This window comes from Ptiloglossa arizonensis, chromosome 8 (assembly GCF_051014685.1).
Source record: "Ptiloglossa arizonensis isolate GNS036 chromosome 8, iyPtiAriz1_principal, whole genome shotgun sequence".
Classification (NCBI taxonomy): Eukaryota; Metazoa; Arthropoda; class Insecta; order Hymenoptera; family Colletidae; genus Ptiloglossa; species Ptiloglossa arizonensis.
The window spans coordinates 21,388,097-21,403,112 of NC_135055.1; the positions used below are offsets into that span (position 1 = coordinate 21,388,097).

The 15,016-nt window shown below is 45.3% G+C and overlaps 1 protein-coding gene across 3 annotated transcripts in view; it reads left to right on the top strand.

Annotated features, from left to right (window-relative positions):
* The window catches only part of LOC143150406 (uncharacterized), a 132,036-nt gene that overhangs the window by 110,884 nt on the left and 6,136 nt on the right, over positions 1–15,016 (top strand). The window contains exon 10 of one of the 3 annotated variants that reach the window (XM_076318656.1): positions 14,843–14,926. The exons of 1 other annotated variant lie outside the window; for it this stretch is intronic. In XM_076318656.1, the coding sequence (XP_076174771.1) occupies positions 14,843–14,926 (84 nt within the window). Of the gene's footprint in view, positions 1–571; positions 605–14,842; positions 14,927–15,016 lie in introns of all 3 variants that reach the window. One more of the 3 variants, XM_076318657.1, reaches the window with a different exon arrangement.

Below are 15,016 nucleotides of genomic sequence, written 5' to 3' on the forward strand. Positions count from 1 at the left end.
CCGTCCAAGTGGATCGAGATCGTATAGAAATTTGTGTTAATGACTCCGTTGCAACGTTTGCACCGTGTTGGTGGAGGGTTGCGCGTGTACGATACATTTTTCGAGAACGACTTACCGTTGTTACTTCGATCGAAACGATCGCTCGAGGAACAGCCAATCCTCGTGGGTCCACGGATACAGAGCCCCGTTGAAAAATTGCAAGTCGTGCCATTCCTAAATACGAGGGTGGTCGCGTAACGGCCGTGAATCGCGTATGCTCGATCGATCGATCCCGCGAATCGACGAGAGACGAAACGCTCAAACCCCTTAGCCCCCCCCCCAACTAGGTACCCCCGAAAAAAAAAAAAAGAAAACCACCCCCTCAAGCCCACAGAAGTTGCACTGACTGTCTTTTATCGTACTCCTTCTCTATTATATTTGTATCAATCACACTGGCCTTGGACTCCTCCTATCTCGGCACGACACTATGCTACTACTACCTCTACTACTTCTACTACTACTACTTCTACTACTACTACTACTACTACCACTCAAAACTCCGTTGCTCGGCATACGCAACTACCCCGTAAAGTCGCAGCCAAAGTCGTTGTCCAAAAAAAGAATGGTAAGTCCCCTGAGAGAGAGCCGACGACCTAACTCGACGCAAAAAGTTTTTTTGAACAAGCCACACGTTAACCCAATCGGAGTTTACGAACCGCAATAGACACGAATACGAATTATAATTAATATTATCTCTGTATTCTGCTAGTTTTTTTCGCGCCTGCTATATGTATATATGACGCAGTGCATGTATACATATACGTACGAAAGTATAACTCGACTCGTTCTTTTTTCTCAGTGTTTTCGTTCGCGCGCGCGAACACGTCTACACGTGGCCGGTTCTGCTGGTGGTAACGGAAACGCGTGTCGTTTCTTACGCAGGATATCCGGACCGAGTAGTAATTAACGACGACCGACCTCGACGCGTTATCCGGACGTTATCGCATCGCTCGATTCGCGTCGCGCGTTTCTTCTACACGCGTTCGAAAGCGGAAGAATCGATCTTCGATCGAAGAGAAAACAAAATAAGGAACTACGCGAAATTACGGAAAACGTGGATGATCGAGACGGAAGTTCTCGATCGATGGCCACGAACCGCGACAAAAATCCTTCAACGATTGTTACACGAATTTTTAGTATTTCTAAAATCGCAATCTCCACGGACGGAGAGTCACGGGGGTAGCTAAATCTCGATAGATCAAGGGGTTCTTCCTACCCCCCATCCCTCGAGAATAGAAAATTTCAAAAAAAAAAAGAAAAGAAACCAGCAGAACCGCCTCGCGACGAGCGTTCCGCGCAGGCCATAGTTTTCTCACTTGTTTTTGTCTCTTTGTTCCTGTATAACTACTTACATGATTCCATGTATGCGTGTATACAGGGTGTTCCCGAAACAGAACCGCTTGATCGGTTCCCCGGATCTCGACGCGTGCGAACAACGCGCGCAACGATCGAAAAGGTTTCGAAGGGGTGTACGTACTGCGAAGAAATTTAATTCAGTGCTTTCAAGGTCACCGATGTGACCCTTGCGAACCTCTCGAGTCGGTGAACCTACCGCGTAAACGGATCTCCAAAATTTTTAACGAAAAGTTCAAAATTCAAATTAAAAAGAAATATTCAAATTTGTTCGTTCACCCTCTTCGAAAAGGGAAAGAGACCCTATTAGTGCCGCGCTCGCCTCGTCGCGTCCTGTTTCGCGAGCTTCGATTTTGAATCGCGAAGTTGCGCGTCGTTTCACGCTCGCCTCGTGGCGAGTACGCGCGATAGAAAGAAACACGCACCGGTGCTCGAAGAAGAAAAAAAAAGTACACTGACTCGTTCCGACGACCCACGCCCCCTTTGAGACCCGTTCGAGTTACACGCGAGACGTTTTTCTCGCGTGGTCGGTACTAAAGGGGATAATTAAGTGGGCCTGCTTCGAAGCGGGACACCCTGTGTATATATAATCTCTGTCTACTTGTTCATCTACTTCTTGTTCCTTTTGCGCGTGCTCTGTAACCGTTGAGTCTTTGAATTTGAGATCACGATTAATCCAGTGAACATACTTCTCTTCCCGTGCGGTGTTTTCTTCTTCCGTTTCTACGTTCTTGTAACCTTGTCGTTTTTTTGTGTTTCACGTTTCTTTTTTTTTTTTTCTTTATCTACCTGATTGTTTCTCGTCCCCTTTGTGTTTCTCGTTCCGTTTCGTTCGACCATGCCGCCTATTTTCATTTTCTACCACCTCTGGTTTAAACAACCCCCCGCCCGCCCCCCACCTCGCCCACCCCTCTCGCCCGTATCTATTGACACGCTGCGTTTAACACGATCGCTCACCAAATTCACTCCTCGTCAAACAATACGCCATGTTCTCCTCTCCTCGTTACGCGCCTCCGATCTCCCGCCTGGTTTTCGCTGCCGATTTTTTACCAAACTCTGAGACGCAGATTGAGCGACTAACCGTAAACGCACCCCCGTGGATGGAACCCCCGCTACCCCGTAAGAATATATTTCTATATTTCTACGAAGCGTCCTGTGATCTGCAACGAGATACGACGATCGGTCGGCCGGGTTGAAAAGAATCGTTCGATTACGATTTTTCGATTCGTGGGAACTGTATTTTTTTTTATACAGTGTACCGATTCATAGTTTCTCGACAACTTGCAAAGGTCTCGCGTGAATCGACCGAGATCGATAATGTTCTCCGTTTAAATTTTTCCACGTGTTTCTCAATGCAATCGACCCGGTAGCGTATCGTTATCGGAAGATTGTATCTTCGTTTAAATAGTTGTCAACCGCGTCGAATCGAGTGCTGTAAATTCTATGGTCCCCAAGGGATCGGAATACCACATCCCACGATAGATTCTGGAGATTCGAGATTCACGAATAATTTCTAATCGAACGACCAAAGAACTTGTTCTCGAAACTGATGATGATGATGATGATCCACGCGAGCGAAATCTCGGAGAGCAAGACGAGCCGCGAGCTTGACGATGGATCGAGCCGTTAAAATATCGGTGAAGTTGTTTGCACTGAAAAAATACAGAGCAAAATTCGATTCCAAACATTCGCGATTAAATACGCGAGAAGGTATATACCTGCATTTTTTCGTTCCATTTGTACGTGAAATACTTTGCGCGAGATTAAGAATTGAATGTAGGTCGACGCATTCTTCGACGGAGATCACCGCGAGATCGTAATGTTGATAAAATTTTTTTTCTTCTTCTAGAGACTCGAAAGAACGTCGAGCCTTCGCAAAAAATAATTTTGCTGGTTTTTCAATGGCAAATATTCCACCGTGCTTTGAAAATAGTAACTCTGCGATTACGTTCGTGTTCCATCAACCTCGTGTCGTGAATTTCTGATGAAAATCGAGGCAATCGGTGAAGAGAAGGTTAACGTAAATTGCAAAATACTAACCCCACCGGTGGGTCAACCGACGACGGTTAATTTCTCTTTCTAATCGACCCTGTGTCTGTGTCTCTCTCTCTCTCTCTCTCTCTTTGTCTGTCCTCGTGCATCGCAATTATAATCGGTACCGGTAGTCTCGGTGCGCGATGGCCAATGAAAATTTAACGTCCCGCGCGTAAAACGAACCCGTTACACGGCGACTGCAGCAGGGATAACCCCTCGAATTGCCCCGTGGCCGAGTTATCTCCGAAATTCCACAGGGTGAATCGCGTGGAAATTTTGCAGCTCGACCGCGGATTACGTGGAAACGTTTAACGTATTCACGGGGATACGAGCATCGAGGGTTAATATTCTCGAGAAGCTCGGTAAAACGAGCGCCCCGACGCCCGGTGAACGTTCGACGTCGTCCTCTCGGTATCGTAGCAGAATCTCAGACCCACTCGAGGGAAACGAGACTCGTTCGTTAATTTCTTCGTCCGTCCGGGACCGTGCAAATCCACTTACGCTTGGAGTTAAAAAATTGTCTTCACCGTGCTTTACGTCGCTGCTTCCGTGCCACGGATTAACCCTTTCGCCGCGACGAACGAGTACAGTCCACGAGACACCGCTTACTATGGGTAGCCGAGAAGACGTCGGCTGGATTAAGGTGAATTGTATAACAGTGTTATCGGATTACGCGCGAGGGAAACGTGGACAGCTACTTTTTGCGTAGTTCGCCGAGCGGTACGTCTGACCCAATACGGTTCACTGTTACTGCCGGATGTCATCTTTCCAACCTCTCACAGTAGATACGACACGATTATTTTATTCTCGCGGTAAATTCGATCTCTAGAACGTTTCTATGTAGCAATTGTTAAAGTTCGCGAAGAGATTGTAAATATCTTGCTTCGAAGAATTCTTCCTTTTTTTTCAAAAATCACTGTACAAGCAAGTTTTACAAAAGACGCAAAAGCTGACGATTTCCAGCGCTGAATGTGTAGTAGACTTTTCCGGCCACGTTTAACGAGAGTACTCTAACGGAGAGGATCGTTGCAACGAAAGGGTTAAACGGGGTTACAGGTTCTCCAGAGGGACGGTTTCCAAGCGACTCGATCAGTTTCGACCACTGGGCTTGTTTCACTCGCGCGTTTTACGACCCCCTTCGAGGATATCCCCCGGTTACAACCGGGCACGGTCGTTCGACACCCACTTCCAGGTTTACGACTTCGCTCGCGAACGTTGACGCGGTTTCGAAATTCCAAATTCGTTTCGCAAGGTACGAACAATCGGGAGTCCTCCCTGTGGGCTCGTTTCGAAATTCCATCGGCGCGACTTGGCCGTTAAACGTGCAGAGGGTACCGCTCGATAGGGGTCGCTGATTTATTTCGAAATTCGATGCACCGTGGTCGTTGAGTACACCGGGGTCGATAGGGTGTTGCGGATAAAGTAAAATATAAAAGGTAAAATATTCGGTTGTTCGGAAAGTAATTTCGTTTTCCAAAATGGAGAATATATCATTTAATAAAATGTTTATACACTCTGAGAAAATCATGTTTCATTTTCACCAAAAATACGAAGTGTCTTTCCGAACAACCCAATTGTATTTGCTCTCTTCTAAAAAAATCTTTCCGAAGAGAGTTTCTTTGGTACTCTTCTCTCGTTAAGAGAACTCTTCGTTGAGAATCGCGATACGATAATCGAATTTGTACAAGACTGTCAACGGAACCTTGAAAAAGTATAAGAACGCAAAAGTGTATAGTTAAATTCAAAAACACGCTTGGTGTTCCTAAAGAATCGTTTCCAAGAGAGTGGACTTTTCCTTCTCTTCTTTCTTCGTTGAGAGTCACGCTAGGACGATCGATCGAATTCATACAGAATTGACGACCCTTTCCAGGGTTTCGCGATCGCGGCTAAGGAAGTATCTCGAACGTACAGGGTACAGGGGGGGTCACGTGTTTCCACGATCGATGGCCGACCAACGACAATACGTTTCTCTACGAACAATCCTCGGATCGGGCGTTGACGGATGTACGGGTAATCCGGACGAAACATGGTTAATCTTCCACCGCGAACACACCAGGGTAACTGGTCGATTGTTTTCCACTCCCTCCACTCGCTATGCCCCCTCTCGACTCTGTCTTCGTCGTGGTGTGCTCCCCCACGGGGGTTAAAACGTGTACGGATCGATCGAACGCATCGAGTTTCGTGAGATAAGGAGAGGAAGGCCACGGTGCATCGATCAACCCCTTTCGAACAGGGTGCCACGAGCATTCTTCCAACCCCGTTTGTCGACCGAAACGACACTCTTACGCCTCTTGGTTTTGCGCTGCTGACGATCGCGCGAACAGGGGGTGTTTTTGATTCGGCAACCCCCGTAACACATTTGTGAGCAATTTTTTAGTCCATCTTAGCGACAATCCCTCGATTCATCCGCATTATATTGGATTGTTTGGAAAGTCGTTTCGTTATTCTTTCGGTGAAAATGAAACACGATTTCTTTAGAGTGTATAAACGTTTTATTAAATTATATATTCTCCATTTTGGAAAATGAAATTACTTTCCGAACAACTCAATATATACATCGATAGAGAATTTTACTAGAGAACTATTTATTCCCCCGCGTAGAAAATGAATATTTCGCGTAACTGAGGAAAGCAATGGCGTAGAATCGTATTTTCTTCGATTAAGAATCTTCGAATTTATGTTCGATGGTTTTGTAACTCTTGCGAGCTGTGTTATTTGTTAAGAGCAGGTTCGATGAAAGAAAGTATAAATTCTAATCAAAAAAGATAAGAGAATTGTGAAAATATTGGCTCCGTGGTACTTCTACTCTCCGAGATTCGTAATTGCGCGTCGAGTGGTTTTTCGCGCGATCGAAGAAATCGAAGAGATTCGTACCCATTTCCTAAAATAGATCGACAAAAATTGAAAGAGACTCGAACTTGGGTTCTAGCCTCGTTCTCGATCAAGGCCAACGAAGTACCAGTCGACCGGAGTCTAATTACTAAATTCCAAGAGATCCTTCATCGGAAGATATCACTCACCCGATAAGTGCCATCTTCCTCGGGTGGTTGGTCGCTCGAAATTAGAAGTACGACTCGTCAATTCTAATTGAAACGTTATTAATTCCAAGGAATCGTTCGTTAACCTTCTCGTCCGAAAGACGCGATCGTTTCCGCGAAATGGAATCGCGGAGTCGCACGGAATTAAAAGATACGAACCGTTGATCGAGATCGAGCCATCGAATTCGAAAGGATCGTAAAAACTTGGCGAACGAAAGACGCTACCCTCCTCCGTGGAAATAAATTGCAAAGTGGTTCTCGAAATTAGAAATACGACTCGTCGATTGAAATCGAGTCGATAAATTCCACGCGGGTTGTTCGTTAACCTTGTCGTTCGACTTCTCGAGTGATTCGAAGCGGAGTATACGACCGGTCGATTGAAATAGAAGCATTAAATTCCGTAGAACCGTTCGTCGGTCCGTATCGTCGAAGTTTGTCGCGCTGTAAATCGTAAACGTCTTTCGAAAGCCAAGATACGAACTCGTGGCTCGAAATCGCACCATTCGTTAACCTTGTCCTGCGAAGGACTACCCGAAGGAATTACGAAGCCTCGAATCGAGCCACTATATTCCAAGGAACAGCCGTGTTGACCTTGCCGTTCGAGACACACTACCTCTCTCGCAATAATAAATTCTAAAGTCGTTCGAAACTGAAAATACTCGTCGCTGAACATCCAAGAATACGTTAACCGTGTCTTCGAAGAACTACCTCAAGAAATTGCAAATCCCTGAATTGAACTAAATTCCAAGGAATCGTCGATCTCGTCTACCTTTGCTCGTGAAAATCGACAAAGTCGTTCGAAATAAAAAACCAACAATCGGTGAAAGTCGAAACCACAGGATTCCAAAGAATCCTTGGCGATCCTTGGTTAATACCTCGCTAGTTGACTCTCCCGTTCGTAAGTGCAGCCAGGAGCAAAGAAAGAAAAAAATAAATAAACAGCGAATGGCGTCGGGCCAGTTTCCTCCCTTTCAGCCTTCTAGTACTTCACACTTCCCTATTCTATGTATATTTTTATTATTTCGATTTATACCTTTTTCGTTCCCGCCGTTCAACTAAACTGCGACGACGTCACAGGGACGTGTAACCCTAATCGTCGATCGAAGCTCTCTTCGTCGTCGTTCCGCTCGAAAGCTCCTTCCACGGTTCCGCCTCGGTTCGCGAGGCCACGCGACAGAAGCATCTCCGGACAGAACGACGTTTCGACTAGCGATTCGACCACCGATCCTCTCCCCACTTCGATCCACGGCCATCTCGGCGCCCTCTCGTCCCATTGGTCCTAGCACGCTTCTCCCCCACCACTACCCGTGGCTGCGGTCGCGTGATAGGAGACGAGGTGACGTCGTTGACTATCGATCGGAGATCCCTCTCTCGTGTGTACTGCCCGTACTTTGATCGATACAATTTTTAGAACACGATTATTAATTCGCGAATGAAAAATTGCAAATTTTCCGTAGATCCGAGAAAAGAAATTCGAAAAACAATTCAAATTATCAGAATTCACTCGATTCGGTACAATCGAACGCGGTTACAGTTTTCGATGAGAAACGATCACTCCCAGTATTTGAAATATAACACTTGGGAGCGATACAATCGTACAGAGTTCCGAATTTCCCGTAGAATAGTCGTGTTTTACAAATAACGAGGATCGAGAATGTATCGGTACACGTGTATTTGAATACACGCGAAAGGAATCTTTCGACGATGCGTCGTTTATATAAAAAATTTCTCACCGTCCCGATGAACAAAATTTCCCACGTTCAACGAAACGATCCCTCGTTCTCCGGTCAACGCGAACGCCACCCGGACGCAACCGCGTCTTCCTCGAGAGATTGCATCCAACAACAGCAGGCACCCTGCATCGGGGAAAGCATACGGCGAAACATACCACACAACCGCCTGTTCGTGAAAACGTCGAAACACCACCCTTACACGTCGCTCGACATCTGACATATTTATATATAAATCGTGTCTTCGTCGTTTCTTTCATCGAACAACCACCACCAAAACCATCACGCCTCTCCCCTCAGTGTTTCGTTACCTCTGTTTCCGACTGTCTTCCCTGGTTTGCTCGTTTCTTAATCGTTTTTACGTTCCCCTTACTACCAGTTCTTTTCGTTCGCGTTCTTATTTACAAACTCGCCTATTTTTCCCAGCGCGTCGCGGTACCGTGAAACCATCCCTTCGGGACCGCGACGCGTTATTTTGTTCGCGCATGCTAGTGTCAAGTAGATCTTAGAATCGAAGATCAATCGAAATCGATCGATCGGCATTCGACACGAAGATCGTCGGGGAAATCGCCGGTTCGCGTGCTGGGGTAAATGGAGAAAAATAATTCGTACGCGAGACAATCGCAAGCGTGAGCGATAAATCGGTGCGCGAAAGAAGAAGAAAATTCGAACCGATCGCGCTCGAATACGTGAATCGTGCTCGATTCGTCGTGAAATGGGGAAAAAATAATCGAGGCGATCCCCGCACGATCGACGGGACGATTTATTAATCAAGAGATTTGTTTTCTTCATCAGTTTTTGCAGGTAGCTTCTTCTGCGTAGCGGTGCGTTAATTAACCGCCGCGGAGAATATGTTTCGAATTGTACGACGATATATATATCGATATATCACACACTATCGAGATTACTTTCACTCGACGATCATTTCACACACCACGTTCGCCCGGCGCGATACACGTAGTTGAAAAAGCGGCGACGAAAAGAGAGAAACGTTAAACCATTTACCGCGTGGAAAGTAATCACGAAGTTGCAGGGGCGGTCTGCGTCCCTCCCGTAGATCGAAACGATCTTCCATGGATCTAGACACCGGGCAAACGCAAATCTAATCTGGCACGCTGCGGCACATTAATCGCGAGAGATTTGGGAAATAAAAATCCGAAAGATTGTAAATAATAAACGATACGTGCGCTATTTGAAACTCTTTGCGACTTTTTTGAACGCCTGAGAATTTATTCCAAAAATTGACCGACTTTCGTAGTTAACAATTGAACACGTTCAGAGGATACGATTCTGAATTTCCCCTCCCGAGAAGAAGTCAAGAAAATCTCAGTTTTGTCGAGATGGAAAATAAATCACGCAGACCGCCCATGGTTCCCCCACTAACGAATCACCTTTTCTTATGCTTTCAGTGCTCACCGTTTAATATTGACTAATGAAAATCTATCGTACGTTTTACACACCGAGTCGAGGATCTCCGACCTGTACTATATATCGAATAATTCTCTTTCCAGGATCGAAAATTTCTCGCGTCGAATTTCCCTCCAGTGGAAATCTTTTCACGTCGAATATTTCCCGCATTGAAACTTCTTTTTACGTCGAAAATTTCCCTCGTTCAATACTTTTTATCCGAAAATTTCCGGCATTGAACATTTTCTGCGTGGAATATTTCCCGCATTCAACATTTTTCGCGTCAAAGATCTCCCACGTGAAAATTTCCCTCGTTGATTATTTCTCACCTGAAAATTTCCGGCATTGAACATTTTCTGCGTGGAATATTTCCCGCGTGAAATTTTCCAACGTCGAAAATTCCATCGAAGCTCGTCTAGTTTCCCTCTAGTTTGTGTTTTCCGCGCGAAATCGTGAAATCCGGAAACTCCGTGTCCGCGTTTACCATTATTATGCCGACGATCCGAATATTTCTGTGTCAGCGACCACTTGTGCGTCGACCGGTGTTCTCGATGAAACAACGGCCCATCCCGCGGTGGAAATAATTCGCTCGACATCCTGAAAGAATGTTTCTCGGCCATCGAACAATTTCTATGTTCACGGTTCCCGGAGGAATTTTCGCGCCACGATTTTAAAACGTTTTTTTTTTTATTTTTTTATTTTTTTGGAGCGAAACGTGATCCACAGGGCCACGAAGGACGAAAAGAACCTCTCGTGTCAGATATCCTCGACTATGGCCGAGAATTGTGCAAGAGAAGCTCCATTGCTCGAAATAATGCGATCGAAGAACCGGTGGAATTAGATTCTCGCCGTTCGAGTCACTTTTGGGAATTATTAAAAATATTATTAAAAATATCTTCGTTGCTCGAATAAGTTGAATACAAGATTACAAGTGATCATCGCGTCGAGCACGATACAGAGAGAATTAGTTTCGATAAGAGAGTGTTCCAATGGAAGAAAGAATATCTTACAAGTACCTCTGCGCTGTTTGAATAGTAGAGCACTCGGGTAATGGAGGTTCTACTATGTACAGAGTTCTTAACTGCCTTCCAATACCTCGAGAGGAGAATCTAGAGGAAAAATGAAGAAAAAAATGTTACACGAACCCCGGTTGTACGGGCTCTAGTTTTCGAATTACGACGCCTTGAAAGTGTTGAGTTTCTGATCTCGCTCTATCGACATTACAACTTGTTTCTAATATTAGAGAAGTAAAATGACGTAGGAATTAGACGTTTTAAAACACACTGAACGTATCGTTTCCATTTGTACCAGATAAAGTAACAAAGTCTCCAAGTGTACTGTCATGGCGGACGAGTAATCGTTCGAGCTTTTTTTTTGTTCTTCGTTTCGTTGTAAGTCGATAAATAGAACCCGTAGAACTTTTCCACGTTTAACACTTTCTTCGTATTTTATACCGTGGATTCAACCCCCGAGGTACCGATGTGCAATTAAATTTCACCTCCTTGCGTACAGGATAGGCCAAACAGAGGTGGTTCTGCGTCTCGACGCGAATTGAAGTGAAAGAAAGGAATTTTGCGACGTAAACTGTTCACTTAAATTGTTCTGGAAAATGGAAGCTTACACGTTGAGTCGATTTACTTCCAGACACGGAATCTCAATCTCTTATCCTTCGCGACCTCGCGAGTTCTTGGCCCAGACTGTACGAAAAAGAAAGAAATACAAGGTGTTCCTTAAAACTTGAGCAATATTACAAGAATCCTCTTATCAGAAACCGTTTCCAGTCACGAGACATTTTTATATTGTAACGATTGCTCGAGTAACTTAGCAATACAAAATTTTCTAGAAAAAATCACACGTAACTCAAGCACATTATTAAATAGAGTCGATCGTAGATTGCTCAGAGAATTGAATGGTTCGAACGATGAAAATTTTCTTAAATATCCAGAGTCCCGAATTTCGCACTAAGGAACACCTTGATGAAAAATTTTTCAAAAAATTCTAACGCACACGCTTCTGACTTGAACGCCACTTACGCTGTGCACTGTTTTTCTTGTCTGTTCTATGTGTTCTTTTCTTTGCGCCACATTCTACAACCACCTTCGCCAACCACCAACCAACCAACCATCACCAACCACCACTATATATCAACCATCCGAAACTAAAAAAAAAAAAAAACTGCCAACCAAACAAACAAATATCTGCATAACGTACGATTCGAATCTCCTACGTCGGACTGTCCGTACGATCGAAACAAAAAAAAAAAAAAAACGAAACGAAAAAAATAATTGAAAACCAAAAAAAAAAAAAAAATGTACATACATCTCCGCCTCTTTCTATCTCTTCTACTTCGGCCGCATTGACGCTGCTCTCACATTGTTGGTTACTTCTGTCCTTTTACTTACGTCCACGCTCACCATCGGTAAACCGACCATGGGCACCATGGCCGCCATGGTAACCCGATGGTAACCCGACGGTCTGGTCCGAATACGACCCCACCTACCATCGCGTACGGTGAGTTCTTTTCTGTTGAAAGTGCGCCATAGATCTCGACCGCGGAGGATCTAAATGCTCGAGGAGACCCAAACCTGTGGAATCGTATTCGATAAGAGTTCACGATCGCTAGTTTCTCAATTAAAACGAATCCATCCTAAAGAATCTTAAAAATTCGTGATAATAGGCCCCTCTCCCAAATCACTCGAGAATGGAAGCAAACTGTCCAACAAAATGGTTGAAAAATAATAAAATAAGAATATTCGTTTCCACGAGGTGTCCAAGGTCTTCTCGATCGGATCCTTCGCGAATCGGTCACGCAAAACGAAATAGGAACACGTCTAGCACCCAATGGTAACCGTCCCGTGAAACGGCACCTGGAGAATTCTATTTTGTATACTTTTTTTTCAAAGTGCAAAGGCGGAGGCGCCATTGGGTACGCGAAGCTTCCTATCGTCGACAAGCGAAACCGCCGCGAGAGGGCATCGAAGTAACCGAACCGCCATAGGCGCCGCCTCGAGGGGCTCCTGTAGTTCGTTCTGCGGCGTCTATGGATCGAAAGACACGGAGATCCATCCGCGTTCAAAAACGATCTTTCCACTCGCTCCGAATTCGACGCTTCGAGCCGACTCTCCCCGAAGATTCTCGATTCGACTGGCATGGTTCGAGTTCTCTGCGCCATTGTCTCTTTTTCTTTCTCTTTTTTTTTTCTTTACTCTCTCTCTCTCTAGCTTCGCATCGGCTCGAAGAGGCGAACTGCGCCTCGTAGAAACGCTTCTGAAACAACGATAGAGCACCAGTAGCCCTGTGCGACAACGTTCTCTGCACAGATCTTGCGACGAAAGCTGCGAGTCGGAGGGTTCTCTAGTCGCTTTTCTCTATCTCTCTATCTCTCTCTTTCTCTCGTTTTGATCCCACTCGGAGTGTGTCGTCGCCTCTGGCGATCCTCGGGACGATGGATCTCCGTTTCTGGAACTCGGTGCTCGACCACCTTACGATAAATGTTAGCTCGGTAGAAGGCTGTCGCAATGGCGACCGAGTTCGTCCTACGATCCGCGTTCTCGAACAGAATTCTTTTCATCGAGGGTAGTATCTTTTTCGTTTCGAGCGTAATCACAGATCGCTGTTTATTTTTCTTATCTTTTTGTTTTTTTTCTCTCTCTCTCTCTCTCTTTTTCGATCGACCTTCGTTCGCGTTGAAATTCCCGCGGAATGCCATTGCGACAGACGACGAGCGCGTAATCATGCGCTGACACGTAAATGTCTAGAGAGCAAAGGCTTGATCTGTTGTACAAATTAGTAGTGACGTACGTCGTTGTATGTGCCGCATCGTCCTTCTCGTGAGAACCGCAGGATGCAAAGGATGATCGATGATAAGTGTTTGTACACCCGCTCGGCCGAAAATCTTGAATCCTTGTCTTCCACCACCTCCTCGCCAGAACACCCAACGGGAATCTTCTTCGTCATTCATGTTTCACGTGTATCGTCCGGTAATTGTCGACGACGATCGTTACGATACGAATTCAGTGGAACGTGTGAGAAAAAAAAACAAAAAACAAAAAAAAGACATTATCGAAAATATTGCACTTCTACCGTGCGGTGAGCGAAACGTACACGCGCGCGTGTGCGTGTTTCCTCGAAGGTTTCGAATATTTCGAGAACACCAGCATCGTCGGAAAATTTCACGAGAGAACGGACATATATATATATATATATGTATATGTGTATGTGCTCGGTAATGTACGTTCTCGCGCGAAACGCGAGAATTCCGCTGAATTCCCTCGCACCGAATCGGGAACACGGAATTCGTCGATTCGCGCGGAGAAAACCGGCACGTCGCAGGATATTCCAGAAATGTTTTTCTTCGTGCCGTATCAGCGGAAGTTTTACCGTGCCGCGTGGCAGCCGTACGACCGCGGATCGCGAGAAATTGAAACGCAGCGGACACTCGCGGAATCGAGAAAACCTCCCTTGCCCCTGTCTCGCGCGACGGGATAATTACGATCGAGAAGAATTTATCGGTATTCGTCGATTAAACTCCATCCGTTTTAATACCAACCGGTAACACACACCGCGCGTAGCGATGGGAACGATACCGAATCTAGCCACCGGTAAAAAAAGAACATGTACTGCGCGTGATTGCGAAGAATGCATCTGAGCATGTTTCAAGGTTCGAGAGAAATCACTCGTAACGTTTTCGTAATTGTAACGCAGTCGTTGTTTCGTGCGGTATCAGAGCTTTGTAAATCTTTGTATCGACTAACTTTCAAAAATTACTGATCGTTAAATTTACGCACATTCTTCGAGCTTTCCGGTATACGGGTACATTGTTACGTAATTTGATTGCACATTAGAGTTTCTTTCTTATTTTTCGTACATTGAGAATAACGAGAAAAAAACGAGTATCGTCGTTTCCTAATCGCATCACTCCCATCGCTACTCCGTGCTGGTATTTACGCAAGAATCGGTTTGACCGGTAGGAGAAGTTCCCAATATCGAAAGTATTTTAGAATTTCGTTAACGATGCTCCGTTATCGCTGTTATTGTATACTTGAAAATTTTGCGAATTCAGTACTTGTACGAGTGAACGCGAGACGCTCGATCCCATCGCTACTTGCGTTCCACGGGGCAACCGATCCCTACTCCAGGTCGATTCTTTCGTTAACTCCTGCACGTAGATTTCTAAACAAAACCACGCGAGAACGAGCGTGGCCCTTTTCTGAAAGTGACGGATTGCCCAATTTGCTGTAGCGTCGCAACCCCCGACGTCCGCAAATTTATCTCGCGAACGGTTAGGGAAGCAGAAACCCGGCGACACCGGAACGATATTTTCACGTACGTCGACCCGTGTGCTGATATTGTACCTTAGAGCGAGCAAATTGTTAGATTCCCGATTAGTATGACTAATACACGTTTACGTCGAAT